At 37.0% G+C, this 11,166-nt stretch overlaps 1 protein-coding gene across 1 annotated transcript; it reads right to left on the bottom strand.

Moving 5' to 3' along the window:
- Window positions 1–79: 79 nt before the first annotated feature.
- On the bottom strand, window positions 80–10,945 carry LOC131197980 (vomeronasal type-2 receptor 26-like). The gene is made up of 6 exons (XM_058182488.1): window positions 10,731–10,945; window positions 9,861–10,038; window positions 7,739–8,584; window positions 5,898–6,125; window positions 2,468–2,594; window positions 80–981 (listed from the first exon to the last, which is right to left on the bottom strand). Exons 1-6 carry the CDS (start codon window positions 10,943–10,945, stop codon window positions 80–82), a joined length of 2,496 nt encoding a protein of 831 aa, XP_058038471.1.
- Window positions 10,946–11,166: the final 221 nt, after the last annotated feature.

The raw sequence follows: 11,166 nt of genomic DNA, 5'->3' as shown, positions 1-11,166 counted from the left end.
TACAAGATGGACAGCAATCTCTTAAGGAAAAAATTTCTATCACAATTTGGAGACTTTATAACATACTGGATCTGATGATTCAGTTTTGTTTCTTTACCAACTGTTCCTTTCTGTTCAGATTAGGTCTCAGAACAATAATGTAGCATTTTGGGGCAAAAATGCAGCACAGTAATCCAGCTGCAGAAGCCAAAATAGAAAAGATCTCCACAGCCACCATGTACTTCCCCTTGCTGCTGAGATAGGTGGGAACAAATGATATCCAGACACTGCAAAAGACCAACATACTGAAGGTGATAAATTTGGCTTCATTGAAACTGTCAGGTAGCTTCCTAGCAAAGAAAGCCACGGTAAAACTGATAGCAGTCAAAAACCCCATAAAACCAAGGACAGTATAAAACATGAAGGTTGAACCTTCATTACATTCTAGGACAATTTCTTCGGCCATGGAATACATGTCTGAATCTGGGAATGGGGGAGAAATTCCCAGCCATATACTACTGATGGTGACTTGCACTAGGGAGCAAGAAAGTACGATAACATTGGCCAGCCTTTTCCCCACCCATTTCCTCAGTTTGGAGCCTGGCTTGGTGGCCATGAAAGCAAGAACCACTATGATTGTTTTGGCCAATATACAAGAAAGGGCTACAGAGAAGATTAGGCCAAAAGCAGTTTGTCGCATGAGACACTTTACTTGGTTAGGTTCCCCAATGAAAAACAAAGTGCAAAGGAAGGAGAGCAGGAGAGCAATGAGAAGAAGGTAGGTGAGGTTTCTATTGTTAGCTTTGACAATGGGAGTGTCTCGGTGTTTAATGAAGATATGCAGCACCAAACCTGAGGTGAAAGAAAAGAAGAAAGCAGTAGTTGTCAGGCTCATTCCCAGAGTTTCCTCATAAGACAAAAATGTGATGTGTTTTGGAAGGCAAAGATTGTGAGGTTCGTTCGTATATTCATATTCTGAACATGGGAAACAGTCATCAGCATCTGAAAATGAAATTATAGCACTCATGTTTATAAATGTTTTGATCAAATGGGAGGAAAGATGACTAATGAAACTTTCTAAGATAAGTGTTTTCCGTTTGTTCTGATAGAGTGTGATCAAGGAGATTCAATATGTCTGTCATCAACATATGTATGATTAAAAAATAAGACTCTAGAAAGAGTGCAGATAAGTGCAACTAAGATTATTAGAGGACTCAATGCTAAAACATATAAAGAGCAGTTACTGGAACTGGGTATGTCTACTCTGATGAAAAGGAGGACTATGGGTGACATGATAACAGTGTTCCAATATCTCAGGGGCTGCCACAAAGAGAGGGAGTCAAGCTATTCTCTAAACCACCAGAAGGCAGAACAAGAAGCAATGGATGGAAATTAATCAAGGAGACAAGCAACCTAGAACTTAGAAGAAATTTCCTGACAGTGATAACAATTAATCCAGTAGATGCTCAAACATTGAAGGTTTTTAAGAAGATATTAGACATCCATTTGTATGAAAAGGTATAGGGTTTCCTGCTTGAGCAGAGAGTTGAACAAGAAGACCTCCAAGGTCTCTTCAAACTCTGTTATTCTGTTATGATGATGCATTATTTCTGACAGCTATGATGAATAAAGGGCATAAAGGGCCTCTTTGGCTCAGACTGGTAAGACAGTCTGTTATTAACACAGCTGCTTGCAATTACTGCAGGTTCTAGTCCCACCAGGCCCAAAGTTGACTCAGCCTTCCATCCTTTATAAGGTAGGTAAAATGAGGACCCAGATTGTTGGAGGCAATAAGTTGACTTTGTATATAAATATACAAATAGGATGAAGACTATTGCTTAACATAGTGTAAGCCGCCCTGAGTCTTTGGAGAAGGGCAGGATATAAATGCAAATTTAAAAAAAAAGCGAAAAGAAATTCTGATTGGTTTAATGTAGAAAATGTCTATTGTCCTGTATGCTATTAGAGAGTTCTGCAACTGAAAGACCCAAAAATTATGTTATTCTGTTATATTAAGGTCCATAAAAACCTGTAAGCTGTCCAGATTCACTTAATTCAAACAATGGTATAGAAATGTGATGAATACATAAATAAATCACCTAAATTTAAATTATTTTTTGTTTCCAAAAATACACTATCAAGAAATTATGCTTGCTGAACTGAGAGCTCTCCTTTACCATCTATTTTTAATTTTTCTGAACTGCAATTCCCAAAATGATAGTAGGTTCATTCTACACAATTTTGAAATCTCTTTACTTTCATTGAAACCATAGATGAAAAGATTTATTTTTATGGTCTGGTTTATCTTTCCCAAAGTAAAAAAAAAAAAGATGGCATGATATTTGAATAGACTCCTAAGTAATCAACATCTCTCCTGAATTATGGACACATTTGTAAAGAGATGGTAAACTACTGTTTATAATTAAAGAGAAATATAAGGCAATGCACAAAATACATAGCAATGGAATCTCTGCTTTAGATCTCTTACCTGTCTTGTTTGAAATTTTCCCTTCTGGACATTTAAGGCAATCATAGCAGCAAAAGGGCTTTCCTTCTATTTTTATTTTGCTCCAACCTGATAAGCATGGAGGATTGCACATGGAAAAGGGCTGTACCTATTGGACATTAAGAAGGAAAATTGAGAAATTATTACTTAACGTTTCAGGAATTTTTGCATCTGAAGAATTGGATTTGACATATTTAAGGCATATATAGTGGTACCTTGGAACTCAGCTGCTTTGAAACTCATTGAATTCATTGTTTGCTTGATACTCAATGAAGAAGCTAGAACTTGTTGATATTAGCTACCTTGTGACTCACAACCTTATTCCTTATGAGAATAATTTGTTATATACTCATCATTTTTGGTACTCATTGTGCCTCCCGAAACCAATTAACAATAGAATAGAATAGAATTTTATTGGCCAAGTGTGATTGGACACACAAGGAATTTGTCTTGGTGCATATGCTCTCAGTGTACATAAAAGAAAAGATACCTTCATTCAGGTAAAACACTTACAACTCTTAATGATAATCATAGGGTACAAATTTAACACTTAATGATACAACACTTAATGATAGTCATAGGCTACAAATAAGCAATCAGGAAACAATATCAGTATAAATCGTAAGGATACAAGCAACAAAGTTACAGTCATAAGTGGAAGGAGATGGGTAATGGGAACAATGAGAAGATTAATAGTAGTGCAGATTTAGTAAATAGTTTGACAGTATTGAAGGAATTATTTGTTTAGCAGAGTGATGGCATTCGGGAAGAAACTGTTCTTGTGTCTAGTTTTTTTGGTGTGCAGTGCTCTGTAGCATTGTTTTGAGGGTAGGAGTTGAAACAGTTTATGTCCAGGATGTGAGGCAGGGGTGAAATGCTCCCGGATCGGACGGGATCACGCGATCTGGTAGCGATGGCGGCTGCTGGTTTGGAGGACCGGTAGCAAAAATCCCTGGCCTTGCCCCCCTGCCTCTGCTGAGCCGCACCATCTGCAGAGGTTTTTTTTTTTTTTTACTTTTAAAAGCCGGTTTTGCTTCAGCCGAAACAGGCCTTTAAAAGTAAAAAACAGCAGAACCTTACTTGTACTCTTACTTGTAGAAAACATGTTTTCTACAAGTAAAAGTAGAGATTCTAAGGCACTTACCTGATTACTGATGAACGCATGGCCACAGCCCAAAAGCAGTTTCAGTTTCAGCCCAGACAGAATCAATCGCTCAGCTAATTTATTTCCTCGGTCATCAACTGGCTGGCTTTGCTACCTGAGGAACTCTGGGATTTGAAGTCCACAATAAAATAAAATAAAATAAAATAAAATAAAATAAAATAAAATAAAATAAAATAAAATAAAATAAAATAAAATAAAATAAAATAAAATAAAATAAAATAAAATAAAATAAAATAAAATAAAATAAAATAAAATATTTGTGCAGCTTTCTGAGATTTGGTGTGTTTCTGTAGTGTTTCACTCTAACTACACAAACACACAAAATCTCAGAAAGCTGTATGTGGCATTTTGTGTGTGTGTGTGTGTGTGTGTGTGTGTGTGTTAGTTGTGTGTGTGTGTTAGTTGTGTGTGTGTAAAGTGTGAAAGTTGGTTTTTGAGCTTTTTGTGGCTGTGTGAAGTGTGAAATGCAGCTGCTTTTACATTGTGTGTGAGTCAGTTGTGTTGTTTTGTGTTGTGTGTGTGTAAAGTGTGAAAGTTGGTTTTTGGTACCTCTTATTGTTTTTTTATACTTTGTTTATTATTTTTATTATTTATTGTTATTGGCCATGCCCACCAAGCCATCTGACCACCAAGCCACGCCCACCAATTAAGCCACACCCACAGAACCGGTAGGGAAAATTTTTAGATTTCACCCCTGATGTGAGGGGTCTGTAAATATTTTCACAGCCCTCTTTTTAATTCGTGCAGTATACAGACAGGTCCTCAATGGAAGGCAGGTTGGTAGCAACTGTTTTTTCTGCAGTTCTAATTATCCTCTGAAGTCTGTTTCTGTCTTATTGGGTTGTAGAACCCAACCAGACAGTTATAGAGGTGCAAATGACAGATTCAATAATTCCTCTGTAGAACTGGATCAGCAGCTCCTTGGGCAGTTTGAGCTTTCTGAGTTGGCGCAGAAAGAACCTTCTTTGTTGTGCTTTTCTATGATGTTTTTGATGTTAGCTGTCCATTTTAGATCTTACGGTATGGTAGAACCTAGAAATTTGAAGTTTTCTACTGTTGATACTGTGATGTCTATATTGTGAGAGGTGGAAGTATGGAAGGGTTTCTCCTAAAGTTCACCACCATTTCTATGGTTTTGAGTGTGTTCAGTTCCACATTGTTCCAGTCACACCACAGGGCTAGTTGTTCAACCTCCCGTTTCTATGCAGATACCTACCGAGGTACCACTGTATTAACAAAGTATTGTCAAACAGGCCAGAAACACACATTGGGAGAAGCAAGCAGCTTTAGTCATCTTACAAATAAAGTTTAAGATATGGGAAATGCAACTCTATCGCAAAAGTATGATGTTGAGTATCAATTAAATAAGTACACAGGCTGTATACTGGGTTGGCCATGTTGTATGAACATAAATCCTTAAGTAACCATGTTACAGAAACTAGTATCATTTACGAAGTGCAGCCATACTGGTTACTTTTAAGAGTCTTTGGTTATTCATATAATCAAGCATTATGTCCTTTGCCACAATTGGTGGGACTGCAAATAGAATCCCCAGAAAAGATTTCATTTCTAAAATAAAATTATGTCTTAATGCCTCCAAGGCATGTCTATTTGAAAGACTGCTTAATTGCTTCTTTGGAAGAATGGCTAACTAAATTGTGAAAGTATTCTTCCATATACAGAATAGCTTTGAATTTAAAAAATTTGAAGTTTGTTCTAATTGGAAATCATTCTTGCACTATAATATTATAAAAGAATTTATATCATAACCAAATGTCTATCTTTGAATTTGATGGAAAATGAGATTTCCAGTATTGATTTCATTATAGCTGTACTTGGTAATTAATACTATATTAACTAGGTATTTCCAATTTAAAACTCCGAACAATTTTCAGACAGATATTTCACAATAACATGATTCATGGCATATTTATAAATAGTAGATATTTTACCCTTTGGCTATCAAGCAGTATCTTATTATTTTTTACTTTTACCTTATTACCTATTACCTTGAGGTTCTGCTTCTAAAACCCCAACATTCCCAGAAATCATGTAAACTCTGGGACAAAGTTTTACCTTATATTTTGTAAATCCCCCTTGATAGAAATCTATCTTCTAATCACTGCACATTTTTTACCTTGGTTTTTTTTTTATTTTAGGGTAATCATGTTCATGAGTCACTTTGCCTCTAATTCCTGAACATTGAAGCAGTAAGTCACCATGGTTTGATACTGGTGCCAAAACTACCTGATTAAACATGCTGGGCCAGATGATCTCCTCTGTACAAATAGTAAGAAGATTTTCAGAGGGAGCCATTGGAGCTATCTTTCCAATTTTGATTCGATGAAATGATTGGTTGTGGAAGGTGACCCAGTTGATAACATCAAATCCAGTTGCTAGCTCTCCTCTTTCGTCAAAGGAAACCATTTCTCCAGCACTGTTGTTAAATGAAACAGCTTTCAGATACGAATGAAACTAAATGGAAATCATTAAAAGAGATTTATAACAATAGGAAGTAATGAGCAAGTATGAATGAAGGATCTTTCATAAATTAGGTGTTATCCTTTTAAGACAGACCAATCAGCAAATATAATATGAGGAATATTTATTGTTATGGTGTATGATAACAGAAACTTGAATCCTGCTAGAGTATTCTAAGGCAGAATTAGTCTCTATCACACTCTCTCTTCTTTCCCGGGACTAAATTGGCACTTACTTTCTCTTAACAGTCCTTCTAATGACTAGAAGGCCTCCAAGGTCCCTTCCAACTCTGATGTTATGTTATGTTAATGACTTTAGCATCCTTTCTAAAAAGCATTTAGGTATTTAGAATTTCCCATACATGTTGGGAGCAATATTATAATCCATGTCAGCTGGACCAATAATGTTGACTCTTAATGGCCCCATGGTTACGTGCTGTTGTTCACAAGTTCTGGTGTACTAAAATATTGTGAGCATTTGATCTATGAAGAACCAACAAAAAATTGTTGTGGTCTCTCTATTGATCACTCTTCAATGCCATCCTTTTTTCCCCTTATGTATCTCATACTCTTCTCTTCAAAGTGGAATCAAACTGCAGGAACCCAAGCAAATAATCAAGACTCACTTCAGCTATATTTTCTTCCTTCCTTCCTTCCTTCCTTCCTTCCTTCCTTCCTTCCTTCCTTCCTTCCTTCCTTCCTTCCTTCCTTCCTTCCTTCCTTCCTTCTACATCTCATAATCTTCTCCTGACTGTGGAATCAAAACTCAGAACCCAAAACAAATAATCAAAAATCATTACAGGATTTATTGTTAACGTAGGACACTGAAAAATTTCCATCCAGAAACAAGTGGAGGGAACTTCTGCAGAGAAGTTATATTTCAAAAAAGGAAGGCAAAAATGATTCATAAGTAATTACATAATAGATTTCAAGTTACTTCTGGCTTTTCTGTTATTTAAAGAGAGCAATAGTCTTACTTAGAAGAAGCATTTTTTTTTGTTTACATTTATATCCCGCCCTTCTCCGAAGACTCAAGGCAGCTTACAGTATATAAGGCAATAGTCTCATTCTATTTGTATATTTTTACAAAATCAACTTATTGCCCCCCCCCAACAATCTGGGTCCTCATTTTACCTACCTTATAAAGGATGGAAGGCTGAGTCAACCTTGGGCCGGGCTTGAACCTGCAGTAATTGCAGGCTACTGTGTTCTAATAACAGGCTCTAACAGCCTGAGCTATTCCAGCCTGAATTCATAAAATTCAGAGGTTCCTAGTGGAATGTTTTGATAGAACTATCACAAACAACTGTGGGACACAAGGACACATTCCTTCTATCTATTAAACAGTCCCATTCATTTGGAAACTGATTTACCCCACACTCTTCCAAAACTTCTCTTGAATTAACATTTCACATTGCCTCCTTCTCATTGTGCATTGTTGCACCCCATATTTAGTGTTATCTGGAATTATTATTTGAAATTCTGACATATTATGAGTTAGTTCAGCCTCAGAAGGCTCTTATTAGCTATACAACTCCAAAATACTAGCTGAACATTTATATGACTGGCCGTTATATAAAGGTGTACTTTCATTCATGTCATTTTTACCTGCCACGACTGTTGACTGAGTTCCCAAGCATTTCCCCTTTTTCTGCTCTTAGATGAAAGCATGGCTTGCAGAGCATGGGCCACTGCATAGACAGCATTGAAAATGCTATAACTTTGCCCAGTTATACTAGACTCAAGCACAGATTCAGGAAGGGTCTCCAGTGACTCCTCACCAGTGCATTGATTGTCACTGTCCTCATCTAACCCAGCATTTGGGAAAGAACATTCAAATGCATTTTCCCAAAACACTCTTGTCAAACTGTCCTCTTCTTCTGAAGAAGGCTTTCTCATCTGAATAAATTTCTTAAACCCTAATATTTCCTTTGAGGAAACTGCCAATGATAGTGCACCATGGATGAAATCCAGGCCCCTGTATCTTTGAAAGGGAACTGATGTGAATTCCATCTGTGCTGGCATGACCCAAACTTTATCTTTTCTCTTCATTGGCATGTCTTCATATTCTGAAATAAATGGCAACATTCTAAAAACAGTCATGTCCTCATTTTCACAATATATGATTACAGCGTTGGCAGTACTTCTCATTATAGCCTGATACAGCAAAACATAACCATTAAGTTGAACTTCAACATCCTTGGCAACAGATTCCTTTGGCATTTCTTCCATGAAATCAAAACAGATGCCTTTCTTAGAAAATATATCAAGCCTATTCTGTATGAACCTCTTTCCCTTTTCAGGGTTTTGGACAATGAGCCCAATCCATTTCCACTGGAAGTGAAGCAACAATTGGATCAGTCCCGCAATCTGGAGATCTTCATTTGGAAATAACTGATGGAACAAAGCAGCTAATATGTTTTCATCTATCTCTGCAGTTGAACCATATATGAGCTAAGAAAAAAGAAGAGATTAGAGTATATACTTCCAAATCATTTATGTCTATTTTAAGGATCTGATTTAAATATTAATGTTCTCCAGGCAAAAGCAGAATTGATTATCATTAGCATATTCCAGTATAATTTCTATGATAATGTTCTGACCTAGGCTTCCTGATATAATAAAAATCATAAAAAATTAGTTTCATTCACAGCACGAGCTGAATCACCAAGAATTTATAAATAGCCCAACAGAAGTCTTCCACGGTCCTTTGGATAAGGATGGTAAACACCCACCTTTATTTTCTTTGACACACTGTGAAAGAACCAGTGGTGGGATTCAGCCAGTTCGCACCACTTCGGGAGAACCGGTTGTTAACTTTCTGAGCAGTTTAGTAAACTGATGGTTGGAAGGAATCATTAGGGCAGAGAACCGGTTGTTAAATTACTTGAATCCCACTACTGGAAAGAACTCATTGGCAATTATCTTGGCAAAGACACACGGAAACACAGAGTCAAAAATGGAGCTTCAAAGTACAAACTGACACCATCCACAACATTACTTCCTGCAAAGGCTCATGTGCCTTTGCTCTTCCTTTATGTCTTATGGGAGGAGCCGATCATCTCCAAGCTCTACTCCCGAGTTGTCCCTTTTGCTTTAACTGTTTTTGCCTTCTGGCAGCTCTGCGCATGTGCACACTAGGAACAGGTTCCCTCTGTTCCTCTGCCTCTCTGATACCCGACTCTGGAGGCTCTGGAGTCAGCACGTAACTCCTAGATGGCCCTGGCCCCTTCTCTGCCTCCGATGCAAAGCCCTCGTCTGAGCCTTCCCCAGACTCCAGTACTGGCCCATGTTACTTCTCAGCCTCCTCACTGTCCAACTCTGCTGCCAGCTCTGCAGGCTGCTGGCGGACCACAACAGATAATTGTTTCTCTTTGTTTTAATAAACAAAGCTCCAGAAATATATGAACTGCAAGGATGGATGTGAAGCTCTAGATTATGCTATGTTTACACAGGTTTCAATGACATAATTTACCCCGTAGATTAGATATACATGCATGCAACTTTCTAGCATTTTGAATCATTCCACTCTGTCCCACCCTCATTGAAATATATTTTGATTGTTAGCTTGATTGTAACTATATGAGGCAATGTTGGTTATCTCTTTGTTTTGAATGTTTCTTACACTGATAGAATTCATAAAAATAAAAGTTTGGAATAGAAATTAATTAAATCAAACAAGAAATACTGTATTTAGATTTGACTCCTTTCATTATGGGATGGCTCTTACCTGTGGGATCTTATATATACTCAGAATGTTTGACATGAACTGACCAATGTAAGCATTATGTCCTGCGATCACAGATATTATATTGTCCTTGAGGTCACATTTGTAGTTTGGAATGAATCTTCCCTTTGTAGAGAGAAGCTCCAAGGTGGCCAGATAGATCCATTTTGCCAGGACACAGCTATTGGACATATGGATACCGAGGGTGATGTTTGGCAAGATCCTGGAATTCTCATTGATTTCTTTGATTGCAAATTCCAAAGCCAAGATGTGCTGGTAGTTTTGCATATACAATCTGAAATGAATTTTACAACATCTGTAACGAAACTGAAATTGGCTGCATTGTAATTGTATCACACAAGTTTAGATTGTGCAGAGCATGAGCACTGATACAGGCAGATGCACTAGCATCAAACAAACCATTTGTTTAAAATATTCAAGAAAGAGGTCAAAGCAATATAACAACCCATATGCATTCAGGCAGCCCAATTGCAAAATGCAATAAACATCAATAATTAATGGGAGTTTGTTTGTTTTTAATTTGGAGGACTATATTTCATTTTACCTGCTATCCTAATTTTCTACTTTACTTATTCAATACATTGGAAATTTCTGAGGAATATTTGATGTAATATCTGCATATAGGACTAATTGCAATCATGCACACCTTAAAATGTCGCTGGTATGAAGCATTGCTCTGCAGGCATTTATTTCATGTAGACTTCATCAAGTTATAGCCATATGAAAAAAAGGAATTTAAAATTAAACTGATACCTGCCAGAATGGCACCAAAGCCATAGAAATAAAAACACATTGGACACAGGCTTTAACTACTTTCTGTATTTGCATTACTGAAAAACAGGAATTCCATACATGAAATCTTCAACCAGTTCATCTGATGGACTTCTTCTGAATGTTACTTCATCAGACATCACGTAAATTTGACACGAAATGCCTGCAATGACCAAATCTTCTGAATGATATCGCTTGTGCATAATAAAAGGCTGCTTTCCTACAGAACATTTAGCAAGGGTTGTATCAGCTTCTACACAGAAGGATAATATTGCTACAGAAGCAAAAAATATCATTTTGCAGACAATTTATCTCAGCCATCTGTTCACTCCCTTAGAATTAGGCATTTGAAATAGGAAAGCCTAAGATACAGTGTTCCATGAGACTGCTTTAGAGTAGAGGTTTACTTTTTTAAAAAATCATAACGACAGGACTTTGTCCTCTAGCTGTACCCTTGGAGAAAAAAGAATATTGCATCTTTGTTGCTGTGGAAATACATTACTTTTAATATTTTCTA

Source organism: Ahaetulla prasina, chromosome 4 (assembly GCF_028640845.1).
Source record: "Ahaetulla prasina isolate Xishuangbanna chromosome 4, ASM2864084v1, whole genome shotgun sequence".
In the NCBI taxonomy this organism is placed as follows: domain Eukaryota; kingdom Metazoa; phylum Chordata; class Lepidosauria; order Squamata; family Colubridae; genus Ahaetulla; species Ahaetulla prasina.
This window is presented reverse-complemented; position numbering and strand designations above follow the sequence as displayed.

Bases quoted from the DNA above. Each gene is read 5' to 3' on its own strand.
- LOC131197980 (XM_058182488.1), bottom strand. From the start codon at position 10,945: ATGATATTTTTTGCTTCTGTAGCAATATTATCCTTCTGTGTAGAAGCT. The intron at 8,585-9,860 runs GTAAGAGCCATC...CTTTTTTCTTAG, and splicing joins GTATATATAAGATCCCACAG to CTCATATATGGTTCAACTGC. The intron at 982-2,467 runs GTAAGAGATCTA...TTTCATTTTCAG, and splicing joins GAAAATTTCAAACAAGACAG to ATGCTGATGACTGTTTCCCA.